This window comes from Eptatretus burgeri, chromosome 1, assembly GCF_056783735.1.
Source record: "Eptatretus burgeri isolate ZD-2024b chromosome 1, Ebu_testis_v1, whole genome shotgun sequence".
NCBI lineage: Eukaryota > Metazoa > Chordata > Myxini > Myxiniformes > Myxinidae > Eptatretus > Eptatretus burgeri.
In genome coordinates, this window is record NC_140961.1 from 39,723,747 (window position 1) to 39,741,037 (window position 17,291).

The window sequence follows — 17,291 nt, forward strand, 5'->3', positions numbered from 1 at the left end:
TGGGTCTTTCTTTTTTTTTTTTTTAACTAAAATGGCCACCAGTCTACCAGTCGGCCATCTTTGATCAGATCGCAAAATAAGGTAAGGTGCACGTGTATGTCATCATGTACTGTGTTTGAACCAAGTTTGAACAAAATTGGACCATGCTTGTCCGAGAAATGGTTAGGGACACGTTTAAGTAACTAAATGGCTGCCAGTCGGCCATCTTGGATCTGATCTCGAAAACAAATGACGCACATATGTAAGCCACTATTCATTATTTGTGAACCAAGTTTGAACAAGAACAGTAAATGCGTGCCAAACAAATGGTTGAGGACGTGTTCAACATCGGGTTTTTACAACTAAAATTGCCGCCAGTTGGCCATCTTTGATCGAATCGCGAAACAAAATGATGTGCTTATGTATACCATCATATATTGTCTTTATGCCAAGTTTGAACTACATGTCTGAGATATGGCTGCAGACGGACACATGGACGGATGGACACATGGATGGACGAGACACGATCCACCAGCCCTCGTTTCGGACTAAGTTCAACGAGGGCTAATAATTGAGATTGGGTAAGAACATTTGCAGTTCCCGTTGTTTGGGTTTCCCAAGCTTAGGTTGAACTGGTTTGGTGGGTCTGTGTACCTTCGTGTCGATGCAACAATGTGCAAGCTGCAGCCAGAAGGCGGGCACGGTGTATGGGCTCCATTATGTGCAGTGCGTCCAGGTCATGGAGCTCCAGAAGTTTGAAGGTGTCGAGGTCCTCATAACCGTTAGCCAGGAATGTTGGGATGTACTGCTATACTTGCCCACACACATCAATAGTTACTGAAGATTCACTCAGACCTTCAAACCAAAGACAGGAATAAGCTGATTGGGTTATTGCACCTGTTAGTTGAATTCATAAATTAAATTTACTTAATCTAAATTTTTACTCAACATTTACACCTTCTTTACGAATATAAACCAACTTGAAATCTTACTCCTTTACTCTTATTGGTATACACTGTCAAGGCTCGTATGAGAGCTAACACACAGAAACGCACAACAAGGGGGGCAGGAGACGAGAGGGGTGGGGGAGGGAAGGAAAAAAAAAAGAGGGGAACAGAGACATGAGGAGATCTGGAGAAGGGAGAGGGATGAGGTGGGGTACACAGGGTAAACAAGATGGACACTACAGGGACTTTCAGGAAGGAAAACAGGGAATTTGAAGAAGGTGGGTTTGGGGTGGATTAACGGGGGTAGAAAATATTGAGGATTTGGATGGGGGAAGATAAGAGATGGTGGTAAACAGCTGTTTTGAAGACCTGGAGGGAAGAATGGGATTGAAGAGAAGGTTGGAGTTTGTTCCAAAAGCAGGAAAATGGAGGAATGAACGAGTGAAGGTGAGCAGTGATTCTTGATTTTGGTGGTTTTACCAGAAGGGGGTTGCTGGTGGATCTTGAGCGCCCTACGGAAATATGGGGGAGGGGGCCATATCTCAGAAAGAGCAGGGGGGGTGAGGTGACAGAAGACAGAAAGACCATCGACCTGCCTGTGGTGAGAGAGTGAGACCCAAAGACTCAGCCTCATCGTGGGAGATGCCAATGATCCTAAATGCCTTGGTTTCCACAGCGTGAAGCCGAGAAAGGTGAGAGGCAGGAGCACCAGCCCAGAGGGGAGAGATGTACTCCATCAGGCTGCGGACGAAAGCTGTGTTTGTGGTCAGGAGCTCAGGTGTGCCAAGGAAGGACTTTGCACAATGGAGGGTGCCCAGTCGGTGACTGGCTTTGGAGGCCAGGTTGGAAATGTGGCTTTCCCAGGAAAGATCATGGCAGATAGTAAGACCCAGAAGCTTGAAAGAAAGGACTTCTTCAATTGGATTGTTCAGAAAGTAGATGGGGGGGGGGGGCGTTCCAGACGGCCCTTTTTGAGAGATATTGTGAGAGTGTGAGATTTGTTCGGGTTGAAAGACATGTTCCACATGTTGGACCAGCTTGTGATTTTATCCAGATCTGCAGAGTGAAGAGGCTGCTGCTTGCCAATCTAACAGATGGTACGGCAGAGGTGGAGTCATCATCAAAGAGATAAAGAGGATTTTCCAGAGAGCTGGAGAGATCATTGATGAAAACCAGAAAAAGAACAGGACCCAGAACACTGCCTTGAGGAACTCCATCCTGGTAAGGAAGAGGGGATGAGAGAACTCCATTTAGGGCCACACATTGGCTGTGACAGGAGAGGAAGTCTGCGAGCCATGAGTGGAGATGGCCTTGGATACCATCGGAAGAGAGTTTGGTGAGTCGGGCAGGGGGGCCAGACCATTTCGAAGGCATGCAATATGTCTAGGAAGATGGCTCCGATTTCATGTTTGGTATTGAGGATCTCCATCCATTTCTGTGAGAGCAGAAGCAGCATATCCAGGGTAGAGTGACCTGGTCTGAATCCAAATTGATGATCAGAAATCAAGCCATTGGAGAAGAGGAAGTATTTAATGTCTGAAGCGATGATAGATTCCATAACCTTGCTGATGATCGGTAGAAGGCTGATTGGTCTGAAGATGTAGGGATCTGTTTTTGTACCTTTTTTATGCAGAGCAATAATGTTTGCTGATTTCCAAGCAGTTGGCAGATGACCTTGAGCAAATGAGAGGGTGAATAGAACAGAGAGGGTGAGCAAGAGCAGCAGAGCAGGTTTTTAGGACACATGGGCTGATGCCATCTGGACAAGTTGCAGAATCTAAGTCGAGGTTTGACAGCAAACTTTCTACCTTGTCAGGAGAAAAAGACTCAGGGTCCAGGAACAGCTGGGTGTGACTGGGTTATGTGGGTACATAAAGTGATGTGTTTGGGACACAAGATTTCGAAGCAAACACGGAGTTTAGGCATTCAGCCTTTTCACGTGCAGTGTCAGGTGTGCGGCCATTTGAGGTAACGGAGGGGGAACACACACCAGAAACAGACTTAACTAGACACCAACAGGATTTGGAGGGAGAGTGGTTTGAGAGTTCAGACTTGAGATTAGAATGATGTTGTTGTCTGGCTCTCCTGAGGGTAGATACACACTTATTCCAAGCTTTGTGGAAGGAACTGAGATTACCAACAGTTGGATTAGCCTTCCATGAGGCAAAGGCAAGTTGTTTCAGGACAACTGCCTCACCACAAGCTTCAGTGTACCATTGGTGGGAGGAAGGGTAGGACAACTGAAGACGAGAGGGGATAAATCTGTGCATGAGAGAGAGAGAGCAAGTTTCAATGAAAGAATTCCCAGGACGAGTTTATGTCAGAGGAAGTCGAGATGGGAGACCAGTCTAGAAGTTTGATGGCTGCTTGGACACCCTGCCAGTCGGTCTAAATGCCAGACTCGACAGTGCTGAGGTTGTTCTCTAATACCAGCCAGAGAGATGTCTACTTTGACAAGCATGTGGTCAGATGAACCGATTGGAGCGGACGAAGAACAGATATTTTCAGGGAAATTGGTCAAAATCAGATCCAGAAGAGATGGAGTACCGTTGGTTGAGATCTGGGTTGGGAAGTTTACAGATTGAGTCAGTTCCAATGAGTCGCAGAAGTCTTTTGCTGAAGTGCCATGGCAGGTGAGAGAGGTACCCACACCCAGCCAACTGGCATGATGACAATTGAAGTCACCACATGTGAGGAAGAGAGAGATGGGATGAGAGGATAGAAGTTGGTCCAGTTTTTAGAGTGAGATGTAAATGGAGTCATCACCATTTGGTGAATGGTACAACACACATAAACATGAGGTGGGAGTGGAGGGGAAGCCATAGCCAGAGATATTCGTGGGGGAGGGAGGGCAGTGCATGGAGAGTGAGGAATTGAGTCTTTGATGAAGAGAGCAACTCCGCCGCCAGGACGAGACTCAGGTCTGTCTTACCAGAAGAGGGAGTAACCAGGAAGAGATACTTGGGAGTCATTGACATCTTGAAGGATGAAAGTTTTTGTTTAGCAGATTATGTCTGGTTTGTCAGTGGCAAACTGTATGGAAAGACCTGTCATGTTTGAGCAAAGGTCCTGGATGATTGAGGTCCACTCTGTTAAGGAAGAGGGAGGAGAGGAGGTTTTGGGTGCAGGGGAGGGGAGGGGGAGGGCAGGATGAGGGAGGAGGGGGTGGAGGAAGGTAAGGAGAGTTCTTGAAAGTGTGGGGGATTGCAGGGGAGCTTGGGGAAAGGGCCAAATGCGGAGGAGAAAAGGCTCGATGGTGATGGGTAGAGGTACAGTGGGGAGTAATAAGAGAGGGGGCATAGGGCAGTTGAAGATTGGAGGTGGAGTGATGAGGTGGAAGAGAGGGGGAGGGGGAAGGAGGGTCATCGATAAATCGAAAATCAGACTCCCCTCCACAGTCTCTCCGAGACCCTGATTTTTTTCCATTTAAAAGGGTCATCTATAAATTGCATAAGGTATATCACATTCCCCTCCCTTTTCACAAGTAATATGTAGATGACCTCTTGCACTGCATGTAACATCCTGCATTTTGAAAGAGCATTTCCCATACACAAAGTTCCCAGTATGCAAAGAATCATACACTCACAGATAGGCCAAACTTGTGGAGAAGGTCCTGGACAGACCGCGGCTGGAGACAGCAGGGCTGTCGGTTTGTTACTGGTCCATTGTGAGGTCGACGGGTCGAACAATGCTGAGGGCTTGTGAGCACGCACCCAATTCTTACCTCGCTTGGCATTTGAACCTGGAAGAAAGATGTATGGGGAAAGTGCTTGAAATGACAAAAATAGGACCATGGGACCTGAAGCTCACCTGGACCAGGAACAATAGTCACTGAAACCCCCTGCAGATCCCCTTACACCATGATTTTTTTATGCTGTGAACAAACTTTGGTACATCAAGAGGGATGAAGGTTATGGTCAAGTATCATCGAAATTGTGTGTGTGTAATTTCAGAGAAGAGAGCAAATACTGTACCTATTTTGGGGAGCTCTCACCCTCTGCAGACTCCCCTAGACCCTGATTTTTTTATATGCCATGGATAAACTTTGGTATATCAAGGGGGATGAAGGTTGTGGTAAAGTTTTATCGAAGTTGTACGTGTAGTTTCGGAGAAGAGAGCAAATACCTATTTTTTTGCCGGGGGGGGGGGGAGTCGAAATTGTGTGTATATTTTTGGAGAAGAGAGCAAATACCAATTTTTTGGGGGGAGGGAGAGTCAAAATTGTGTGTATATTTTTGGAGAAGAGAGCAAATACCAATTTTTTTGGGGGGGAAGGGGAGTTGAAATTGTGTGTATATTTAAGGAGAAGAGAGCAAATATCTATTTTTTGGGGGGAGGGGGAGTTGAAATTGTGTGTACATATTTGGAGAAGAGAGCAAATATCTATTTTGGGGGGTCAAAACACCTCCTCCCCCCATAAATGCTCTAAATGAGTGCAGATTTTGATGCGGTCAATAAACCTTCGTAAAGGCCCCCTTTCTATGAAATTAACAAATTGATCAGTGTTCATTCAGGTCATAAATATATATGCACATAAACTTAACAATAGAAATACATGCTGTGATGAACCAAACTAACATCTTCGGATTAAAAGTGCAGATTTCTTAAGAACGTTACGTACTTCCTAACGACCTTTGATGTTCTGTATACTGAACACAAACTGGCCTTTGGTATTGATTTTTATATCATAGGGCCATCTTGGTAAACTTATTCTATGGTTATAAAATCAAGCTTATAGCTTCCAGTAATTTTGTAGCAGCTTGGTAAATGCAATTTGTTATGTACTTCCTAACATCTTTGACCCAATCATGGAAGTGAACCTAAAAACTGGTATGTAGTAATGATCCATGTTGAAACTTGCCATTTTAAATCATCACTTTATGCAGAAGTAAATTGCTATTTAAGATGTTCTATCAGATGCATTTCAAATTTCTGAATAAGATTTTGTAAGCTTCACTATGACTGGGGGAAATTTTTCAAAATCTGAGATTTTACACATTTGAAGGTGCCAAGATATGCAGAAGGTCATAAGAAATGTACTGTTTCGAGGAATTGTTCTATTCTTATGTATAATGATATATATCAAACAGAAAATGCATTTTCAACCATTTTGGACAACATATACAATCATACATGTAACATTGTAACCCATTTCTAAAGAATGAGCTATAAAATGGAAAAAAATAGCCTGTGTTTGGATAAAAAAAAAAAACATGCTTTGTAAACAACTATATCCATAGGACCCAAAGCAAAGTATACATTTTCTGAAAGCACAGACACTTGGGCATTATATAACATTAAGATTGTTTATCTTATTAAAACTGGGTTCAATTTCTAAGCTTTCTCCTCATTTAGGACCACAGTGTACACAATACCATGCTACAAGCCTTACCTAATGACACTGCTCGATCGCATAAGCTTACTGGAATAAAGTCCAAGTGAGCTAAAAATGGCATGTGTGAAGGCAAACATATCTTTTTAATATATTATAATGAAGCTAATGGTATATGGATATATACTGTACAAGGCTCTCGGCATTTAAGGGTATCTGGGTTACCTCATTTTAGTGTCGGATACCCATCGATACTAATAAATGTCAGTGTGTGTGTGTGTGTGTGTGTGTGTGTGTGTGTGTGTGTGTGTGTGTGTGTGTGTGTGTGTGTGTGTGTGTGTGTGTGTGTGTGTGTGTGTGTGTCTCTTCCATAACTCCAAAGACATGAAACATAGCAGCTTGAAACTTTGCATGCACACCAAAGGAACTCCAGGGAAGTGCATGAGTGAAAATTGGGTGTTTGGGTTAATTAAAACACTCCTTTTGAATATAATTAATATATTTGATAACACCCAATTTCCGAGCCATTTGCCATATTAACGTGTTCTCTAAATTACTGAGCCAATTTTTTTCTCCACCCGTCACATGCAGCTGTTTATAAAGATTAATGTCTGTGCACATCGCCTTGAAACATCGATATACGTAAATGTAACGTTGTTTTTCAGTGAAAGCTCCTCAAGGGTTTTGGGCTGTATACAGTACATAGTGTAGTCGGTAACCACACTGACTCGAATCTGCTGATTCCCGAAAAGTTGCCGATATCGGCCAAGCACATATATATATATATATATATATATATATATATATATATATATATATATATATATATATATATATATATATATATATATATATATATATATATATATCGCGTGTGTGTGTGTGTGTGTGTGTGTGTGTGTGTGTGTGTGTGTGTGTGTGTGTGTGTGTGTGTTGTTTTGATAACTCTATCTTCTCCAGTCTAGTCTCCGAAATCCTACCCTCAGTGTGAGAGTGCTGATGCTAGTAAGATGAACTCTGGAAATTGAGCTTCAAAAAAGGAATTCATGTGGTTTTTATATTTATTTTATTGACAGAGATTGAGGCTCAGGGGGATGATGTTGAGACAGTGATGCAGCAGAATGAATTAGTATAAAAGGGAAGACAGAAAAATGGGGAAGTAACGAACACAAAGGCAGTATTAGTAAAGACATATAGACAGGACAAGGGAACCAAGTGGGCTAGGGAGACAAGGAACATGGAAGCAAATAAGAAAAGCTGCTAAACAGAGTAAATGTGGAAAAATGTGGGTGGATAGGAGAGGGAACGAGAATGGAAAATATCAGTAACAGGAACAGAGGATGACATGAGATGGTGATAATTCACCATGTCAAAGGAGTGGAGAGAAAACACGAATCGACCGACTCATGGTGGTGATTTCAGTCGAAAGAAGAGGAAAGGGGGGGGGGGGGTTGAGAGATGACCACAAAATAGTGGAAGTGAACAGTTAGCTTGGATTTCAGGAGGGTAACAATGGATGGGATGCTTGCGGAGAAAGTGCAGCCTTGTCAGGCTTGTGATGGACAAATATAGCTGAGGCGGTAGGTGGTGCGAGACTAAAAACGGGGCAATCCACCACCAACCCCCGTCTGGTGAAAACTACCGAAATCCAGGATCACTGCTCACCCACACTCATTCATTCCACTTTTTTCTCACCTGTGGAATCAACTTCCACATTATCTTCAATGTCATTCTTCCCTCCAGGTCTTCAAGACAGCTATTCACCACCATCTCAGATCATCCCCACTCCAAAACCATGACCTCCTCTATCCCTGTTACCCACCCCCCCCCCCGAAACCCATTCCCACGGCATTCAAAGTTCCAGTTTTCTCTCCTTGGAGTTTCCTTCTGTATCCATCTTGTCCACCATGTGTCCTATCCTGCCCCCCATTCCTCCCCACACACATCGTTTGTCCAAGTCTCCCTCTTTCTAGCCCTTCAACTCTGCTGTTGGTTTTTTCCCCCCTCTCTATACTATTCCTTTTGTGGGCGTCTCTGCTGTTCATTTGCGTCCTGATCCATTCAGTGTACTAGCTCTTCCATGAGTCTCAACTATGATTAAAAACAATGAGAATGGCACTTGGTAGAGTGCATACCTCTGCCAGGCTGAACAGTTTACATTTTGTATCCAACTGATAGGCCAACTGATTGACCTTTGACCTTAAAACGTTGGATTCCAAGTTCAGTGATGCACTATGCAATTGCTGCCTAATTTTCAGGTCAATTCGATGAAAACTGATGGTTTTTCAGATGAAATTTGATGTTCGAAGTTGATCTTGAGTTGACCTTTGACCTCAAATAGTTGGTTTCCCAATTCAGTGTTGCAATATGCAAATCCTGTTCAACTTTTAAGTTAATTGGATGAAAAATGACGATTTTAGAAATTTGACCAGGATGACCTTTGACCTCAAAATCAATCGGCTTCTCAGTTGAGACGACCTCTAAACCTTAATAAAGTTTCATGAAAATCGGTTTAGAATTGTGACCTGTAGGCGATTGACAAACAGACAGAATAACAAAATCGACTTACCAATATACTTGAAAAATCTTCGCTTTTGCAAGTTATTTAAAAAACGCTCATAGAGCGATACTTGGCAAAGGAAAACAAAGTAGAACGGCACTCGGTAGGGCACATACCTCCGCCAGGCTGAACAGTTTACGTTTTGTATCCCACTGATGGGCTGGATCTGAACCAAAATCCAATCCGCTTGTTCTTTTCACCGAACCAACTCATCCACCGAGTTTTGTCATACCTCGTCCAGAACATTTTGAGATAACATGATATACTGTATATCGTTGCTGGCATTATCTCTCAATTTAAGAAATTAGGCCTATGTTGACCTTTTGACCTAAAAAATAATTGGTGGTTGAATTCAGTGACCGATATGCAAATCCTCTTGAAATTTAAAGTCAATCGGATGAGAATTGAAGTTTTTAGAAATACTACCTAAGTTGTTGACCTTTGGCCTATTTGACCTTTTGGCCTAAGTTGACTTTAAAAAATAGTCAGTAGTGAATTCAGTGGCTTGATTTGCAAATCCTCTTCAAATTTCAAGTCAATCGGATGAAAATTGAGGATTTTAGAGACCAGCAGAGTACTCGCCCAACATGCAATCTTGTTCTGAGCATGCACACGTTCTTCTGACGTGCATACCTTTATTTGGGTGGTGTTTAGGCAACTGACAGCTCTGTATTCACAAAAAAAAACCTGGGTTACATGCATGAAGCAAAAACATTCCTACTGATTACAATTCAAAACACCTCAAAGCACTGGAAAACGTGGGGACAGGAATACTGCCCTCTAAAGTCTAAATGGGAGAGACTTACAATACCCTTCCCCATCTGGAGATGGCGCTGCACAACACACATTTACATATAGAATTTGTGTCCCCCCCCCATCACCCCCAAGACCACCGGCAAAGATAAATATACCATCATAGATGGGGAATCCCCCGCCATTGAAAAATAATTGAAATCAGATAAGCGGTTTTCCATTTATTACAAAAAACTTTTTTTCAAGATGGCCGCCCCAGTCGGCCATCTTGTATCCGGCCACGCCCAAAATCAATAGGGTTCTTCCTTTTCAGGTGGTACATGTGTGACCCAAATTTCAAATCGACATGGCGAATAGTTTATGAGTTATCGCACTCACAGCTATAAATGTTGACGCCCAGCCAGCCAGCCGAACGGACGGACGACCGCCCCAGTCGGCCATCTTGGATTCGGCCACGCCCAAAATCAATAGGGTTCTTCCTTTTCAGGTGGTACATGTGTGACCCAAATTTCAAATCGATATGGCGAACAGTTTATGAGTTATCGCACTCACAGCTATAAATGTTGATGCCCAGCCAGCCGGACGGACGGACGGAACCATGTTGGAAAAAGTTCCCCAAGGGTGAGGAACGTAGTAACCAAAAAAATAATTGAAATCAGATAAGCGGTTTTCCATTTATTACAAAAAACATTTTTTTCAAGATGGCCACCCCAGTCGGCCATCTTGGATCCGGCCACGCCCAAAATCAATCGGGTTCTTCCTTTTCAGGTGGTACATGTGTGACCCAAATTTCAAATCGATATGGCAAACAGTTTATGAGTTATCGCACTCACAGCTATAAATGTTGACGCCCAGCCAGCCGGACGGACGGACGGAACCATGTTGGAAAAAGTTCCCCAAGGGTGAGGAACGTAGTAACCAAAAAATAATTGAAATCAGATAAGCGGTTTTCTATTTATTACAAAAAACATTTTTTTCAAGATGGCCACCCCAGTCGGCCATCTTGGATCCGGCCACGCCCAAAATCAATAGGGTTCTTCCTTTTCAGGTGGTACATGTGTGACCCAAATTTCAAATCGATATGGTGAACAGTTTATGAGTTATCGCACACACAGCTATAAATGTTGACGCCCAGCCAGCCGGACGGACAGACGGAACCATGTTGGAAAAAATTCCCCAAGGGTGAGGAACGTAGTAACCAAAAAAATAATTGAAATCAGATAAGCGGTTTTCCATTTATTACAAAAAACATTTTTTTCAAGATGGCCGCCCCAGTCGGCCATCTTGGATCCGGCCACGCCCAAAATCAATAGGGTTCTTCCTTTTCAGGTGGTACATGTGTGACCCAAATTTCAAATCGATATGGCGAACAGTTTATGAATTATCGCACTCACAGCTATAAATCTTGACGCCCAGCCAGCCGGACGGACGGACAGCTGGACTGACGACCCGGGTGACAACAATATCCCCCTTCCGCCACGCGGCGGGGGATAAAAACACCCCACTACATTAATTGGGATCATGCTGATCCTATGTAATAAGCCGTGTGGATGTAATCACGCCAGAACTGTAGGAGGAGTAGCGTGACAAAAAAACAAACGCACAAACACACAAACACCGGTCCATGAATTATAGTAAGGATTGCCCCTATAAGTAGTTCACCTTTGGCTTATTTTGATCTTTTGGTTGATGTTGACCTCAAAAATAATGGGTGGTTGAATTCAGTGAGCTGATATGAAAATCCTATTCAAATTTCAAGTCAATCGGATGAAAATTGACAATTTTAGAAATTTGGCCTATGTTGAACTTTTGACCTATGGTGACCTCAAAAACAATTCATGCTTGAATTCAGTAAGTTGATATGCAAATGGTCTTCAAATTTCAAGTCAATCATGAAAATTGACAATTTTAGAAACAATTTTAGAAATTTGGCCCGTGTTGACCAATTGGCCTAGGGTGAGCTCAAAATTAATAGGTGGTTAAATTCAGTGACAGGATATGTAAATCCTCTTCAAATTTCAAGTCAATTGGATGAAAATTGACAATTTTAAAAATCCGGTCCAAGTTGATCTTTTGGCATATGTTAACCTTTCAGAATATATGTTGACTTTTTGGCCAATGTTGACCTCAAAATTAATAGGTGGTTGAATTCAGTGACAGGATATGTAAATTATCTTCAAATTTCAAATCAATTGGATGAAAATTGACAATTTTAGAAATTTGGCCTATGTTGACCTTTTAGCCGATGTCGATCTCAAAAACAATCAGTGTATGAATTCAGAGACCTGATATGCAAATGGTCTTAAAAATTCAAGTCAATCGGATGAAAATTGAGGGTTTTAGAAAATCAGGCCCAAATTGGCCTTTTAGCAGATGTTGATCTTAAAATTAATCGGTGGTTGAATTCAGTGACCTGATATGTAAATCCTTTTCAAAAAACAAGTTAATCGGATGAAAATTGAGGATTTTAGAAATTTGGCTTATGTTGGCCTTTTGGCCTATGGTGACCTCAAAAATAATAGGTGGTTGAATTCAGCGATGAGATATGCAAATGGTCTTCAAATTTCAGGCCAATCGGATGAAAATTGATGATTTTAGAAAATTTGGCCCAAATTGGCCTTTTGGCCTACGACGATCTCAAAATTAATAGGTGGTTGAATTCAGCAACCAGATATGCAAATGGTCTTCAAATTTCAAGTCAATCGGATGAAAATTGAGGATTTATAAAATTTAGCCCAAATTGGCCTATGTCGACCTTTTGGCCTGTGTTTACCTCAAAATTAATAGGTATTTGAATTCAGTGACCTGATAGGAAAATGCTCTTCAATTTCAAGTTAGTTGGATTTAGATTGAGGATTTTAGAAATTTGGCCTATGTTGACCTTTTGGTCTATGTTGACCTCAAAATTAATAGGTAGTTGAATTCCTGACCTGATTTGAAAATCATCTTCAAATTTCAAGTTTTGAGGATTCAATTTGAGGATTTTAGAAAATTTGGCTCAAATTGGCCTGTTGGCCTATGTAGACCTTTTCGGTCGAAAAAATTCTACGAAACTTCAATGCGGGACCAGAGCGAGATCAGTGACATTAACCTCTGAAAATTTCAGAACAATCGGTTGAGTGGTTTTAGCTGGATACAATCGGACAGACCAACAAACACACAAACAAGCAGTCATAGACTGGTACTTCCGAAATCGTCAACTTGACCTCTGACCTTGTCTAATAAAAGCCGTCTCTCGAGAAGGTAGCGACGGAAACCAGAAGTTTATACGACGATTCTGTACCAAACCATCAAAAATCGAATGTTTCACCTCACTGTGACCTTGACCTTTGACCGATTTTGACCAAAATCTAATCAGCACTTGCCATCACCCTCCTGAATCACGTGGTGTAATTTGACATTGGTAGCTTCTTCCGTTCTCGAGTTATCGTGCCTACAAACAAACAAACAAACACACACATAATAATTTTCTAATTATTATGTGTGTGTTTAACAACACATAACAAATAATAATAAAAAATAATTTTCTCGACTCTGGAGAAGCACTCTTGAGCTTGTCTTGTATTGTATTGGAAAGCAGAGCAATGTCATCAGCAAAGACAATATCAGTTAAGAGCTTGTCAGGATGTCTTCTACTCTTACGAGGTGAGATTGTAAATCCAAATGCTACATCACCTTCGCCCTATGGTACGTTTTGTTACATACTCCAACACAATTATAAACAAGTATGTGGCAAGTGTTTCACCTTGTACGCCAGATGAAATGTCAAACGCATCAGTTTTGCCGTTATTAGACCGAACAACTGCTTCGAAGGACATAGATCGCCTCAATAATTGATGGCATAATGCCACGGGCATTAAAAAAAAATCAAATTTTACCACGATGAATTGCTGTGGAAAGCTTTCATAAAAATCGATCAGACTTGTGATGGATTGACCATTTGGATCAAGCACACCTTCGATTACAAGTCTCAAGACAAGAATGTGTGAGATGGTAGACCTTGCGTGAACCATGCAATTCTGACTTTGCTGAAGGATTGACCCAATGTGTCCTCAAATTATGTTTAAGATGATGTCATTTTATATCTTGGCAGCAGTGGGGATTACACTGATACTAGGGTAGTTTGTTGGAAAACAAGATTGCCCTGCTTTGGAATAGCGATGATATAACTGCATTCCCATTCATCCGGAACGGCTCCTCCATTAAACGCTCTACTAACCATCTCCAGGGTTTCGTCGATAAAGCAATAGGTTTTCCACACTTCATCCACTCCAGGTACTTTCCAGTTTTTCATTTGTTTTGATGCTTCTATCATTTCTTCAGTTAGTGATGGGACTATTTTGAATTTGAAGTGGCTCCTCTATATTATGGATACAATTTCCTGAATCAGGGTTTGTCACAATAGGTTTGCCCAGGAGATCCATGAAGTGGCTTCACTATTTTGCTTTTCTTTCTTCTGCACTTTCCCCTTTTAAACCACTTTGTTTGCTGTGTTTTCTACCAGTGATTCATTAACTACCTGCCGTGCAGTTTTGTGTTGTTGGCTCAGAGCACAGTTGTTAATGCTCTATTTTATTTTGCAGATGCATAGTTGTGCTGTCGCAGATGCATCATCTGTTTTGTTTTTATATTTTTGCTTTCTTCACTGCAAACTTATTTTACTGTTCTTGGTAGATTTTAACTATTTTATGAGCGTTTACTCTGGCTGCAGTCAGTGTTGACCTCCCAAATAACAGATTTTTTGGGGGTGAAATAACCTCAGGATTGCCAATCGCTGCTGTGACCAAAACGCCATACCTGTTGTATGGGTCATCAATTCCATTGGCAGGTTAAAATTGATAATCAAAAAAATGCACCCGTGCGGGAGTGACGGTCATCTCTGCGAGAAACGAGAGCCGAATAGGGTCTATTTCCTGACTTACCACACAGCTGTAGCTGTCCACTGGACACCAATCATCAAATTTATATACTATACTCTCCTCTGCACTAATGCCAACGAGTCCGTCAAATAATGTGCAGTAGGTAGATGGCCAAGAGTCCGTAGAAGTAAGTGGTATAATCACTATCACTCTATGTAGTAGAGCAGGTAGGTACAGTAGCAAATGGCAGACAGACAACTACGACACAAACCAGTCAGTCAGTGAATTTGATGGGCAGATACGTAGGCCTAGCCTTTTTGTTTTCCAATCTCTTATAAAAAGTGCAACAACAATACTGGCGACACCACACTACTCACTCTTACTATCCACAGTTCTGTTCGTTAAGTTTAGAATATTCCAGTGGACTCCACCGGACCAACCGATGACTAAGACAACCGATGACTGTGCACTATATGCAGGAATAGTGTTTATATGTGTACGACATAAGATAAACGCGGAAGGAAACCGGAAATATCGCAATCGCACATGGCGATTATTTGACGAAGCAGTGCTTAACACCGGAAATATCAAAAACACAACAACACCGTAAAAACTTCATATGACTGGACACCTGTCCCGTCGTGTCGGCTGCCGATCAATATTCGTGTCTAAGGAAGGATGGCGTATATCAAAGTGCTGGAAAACAATGGAGATCTCTCTATTGTTTTCCAGCGCTTTGACGTATATTAAACACATAACGATATGCCATCCGATATTTTTCGATTCTGATAGCTTCTATGACCTAGACCTATGGCGATTTGCCGATTTGGTGGGGACATTCGGCTATGAGTGTGGGTACCTAAAAAGCTATGCTATGGGTAGGCAGGCAGATTATATAATAGGAGTCACAAACCGAGAGTTAGGCCAAGGTCACATTTGCCACGGCGGCCGTGGGGTCTCAAAAATCTGCGGCCACGAGCAATTATGCGGCGGCCACAGTATTTCCACGGTCACACAATTTAGCAGTCACATATGTTTTTATTTTTCGGGGAGGCGCACGGCGTATCTGGAAATCGTGGAGACCGAAAACGTGGGGGTGCCGTACGGTCTTTGATTTGATGTCGCACGGTGACCTTAGGGCATCGCTGCGGCGGCCATAGAATTTTCAAGGCAGTCGCAAGGTGCACGCAAGGCGACGGGCATTTGTGATGTTTTTTACTTACGAAATCTAAAGATTTCGTAAGTATATTGATGACTTCCGTTTCTGTTTGTTTGTTTATATGTTAGTTTGTTTGTTTGTTTTTAGGCACGACAACTCGAGAACGGAAGAAGCTACCAATGTCAAATTATACCACGTGATTCAGGAGGGTGATGGCTAGCGCCGATTAGATTTTGGTCAAAATCGGTCAAAGGTCAAGGTCACAGTGAGGTCAAACATCCAAAAAAATGATAACTCGAGAACGGAAGAAGCTACCACTGTCAAATTACACCACGTGATTCAGGAGGGTGGTGGCTAGCGCTGATTAGATTTTGGTCAAAATCGGTCAAAGGTCAAGGTCACAGTGAGGTCAAACATCCAAAACATTCGATTTTTAATGGTTTGGTACAGAATCATCGTAGAAACTTCTGGTTTGCGTCGCTACCTTCTCTCGAGAGACAGCTTTTATTAGACAAGGTCAGAGGTCAAGTTGACGATTTCGTAAGTACCAGTCTATGACTGCTTGTTTTTTTCATTTGTGATGAAATTTGATGAAAGTGTCGACCCTGCGTTGTCCGCAGGTAGTCACACAGACCGCAAGGCCACCGTACGGTGAACGTGGAAATAGTGCGGCCGCCGTAATTTTTGGGGGGGTTGGGAAAATTCATTTTTCATTGAGAAGAGCTTACGGCAGCCGCACGAATAACGCAAGCCCACCATACGCCCTACGTACGGTCGACGTGGAACACATCTACGTCATAGCTTGGCTTGTCGAATTGCTACGGCGAACGTAGAAATGAAAAAAAGTTGTAACTCCGCGCTATAATTCCACGGCAACCCCTACGGCTTGTAAAATATAGCCAAATGGCGTAGGGCCTCCCTGAGGCCACCTCAGTTTCTCTGCGGCCGCTGCACGTTTCTGTCAATTCAGGGGGCGTACAGCCGCCATATCCTCGCCGTAGAGCAAATGTGACCGAGGCCTTAACGAATACCAAGCACGAAAACGACCTTTACAAACATGAGTTCCTGTTACTAGGGTGTAGTGTTCTCGGGTCAGGAGGGATTTTTGGCCAACTTTGAAGTCACGTGATGCGAAAACGAAAGCGAATATCGAAAATCCAGCCCGACCAAATTTAGATATTGTCCCATAGATTCATATGCCACAATCAAATTCAAGATTGCTTGAGAAATGTCGGAGGAGATAGATTTTGAAAATCGTCATTTTCGCAACTTTAAAGGCCTCATGACCTTGACCTTCGGTGACCTTGAAAGTCATACCATCGTGTACGTCTCATCGACCTCTATCAGGATTACTAATGACCAGATGTCACGCTTCAACTTCATTGTGAACGGACGGACAGACGGATCGAAGGACATCGACACCCATATTATTAGGTCATGCTCGAAGAGATGACCTAATGATAATAATAATAATAATAATAATAATAATAATAATAATAATCTATAATTCCAGCAGTGTGTGTGTGTGTGTGTGTGTGTGTGTGTGTGTGTGTGTGTGTGTGTGTGTGTGTGTGTGTGTGTGTGTGTGTGTGTGTGTGTGTGTGTGTGTGTGTGACCGCTGTTTCTCGACAACCACTGGTCCGATCTAATTGAAACTTGCCAGGTATATTGCTGGGGACCTGAGGATGTGCCTTTTCAAGGT

The 17,291-nt window shown here is 42.5% G+C and overlaps 2 protein-coding genes across 11 annotated transcripts in view; one reads left to right on the forward strand and one right to left on the reverse strand.

The window, feature by feature from the left end:
- Positions 1-17,291, forward strand: part of PIGV (phosphatidylinositol glycan anchor biosynthesis class V) — a 105,220-nt gene that overhangs the window by 74,105 nt on the left and 13,824 nt on the right. The window lies entirely within an intron of this gene.
- Positions 1-17,291, reverse strand: part of LOC147034304 (SAM and SH3 domain-containing protein 1-like) — a 137,544-nt gene that overhangs the window by 24,965 nt on the left and 95,288 nt on the right. For all 9 annotated transcript variants that reach the window (XR_015057886.1, XR_015057885.1, XM_085880291.1 and 6 more), the window contains 2 exons: positions 4,513-4,668; positions 634-787 (listed from right to left, as the gene is read on the reverse strand). Coding sequence is in view for 7 of the 9 variants with exons in the window: in XM_085880291.1 (XP_085736417.1) it covers positions 634-787; positions 4,513-4,668 (310 nt within the window). In the remaining 2 variants the exon portion in view is untranslated. The remainder of the gene's footprint in view (positions 1-633; positions 788-4,512; positions 4,669-17,291) is intronic.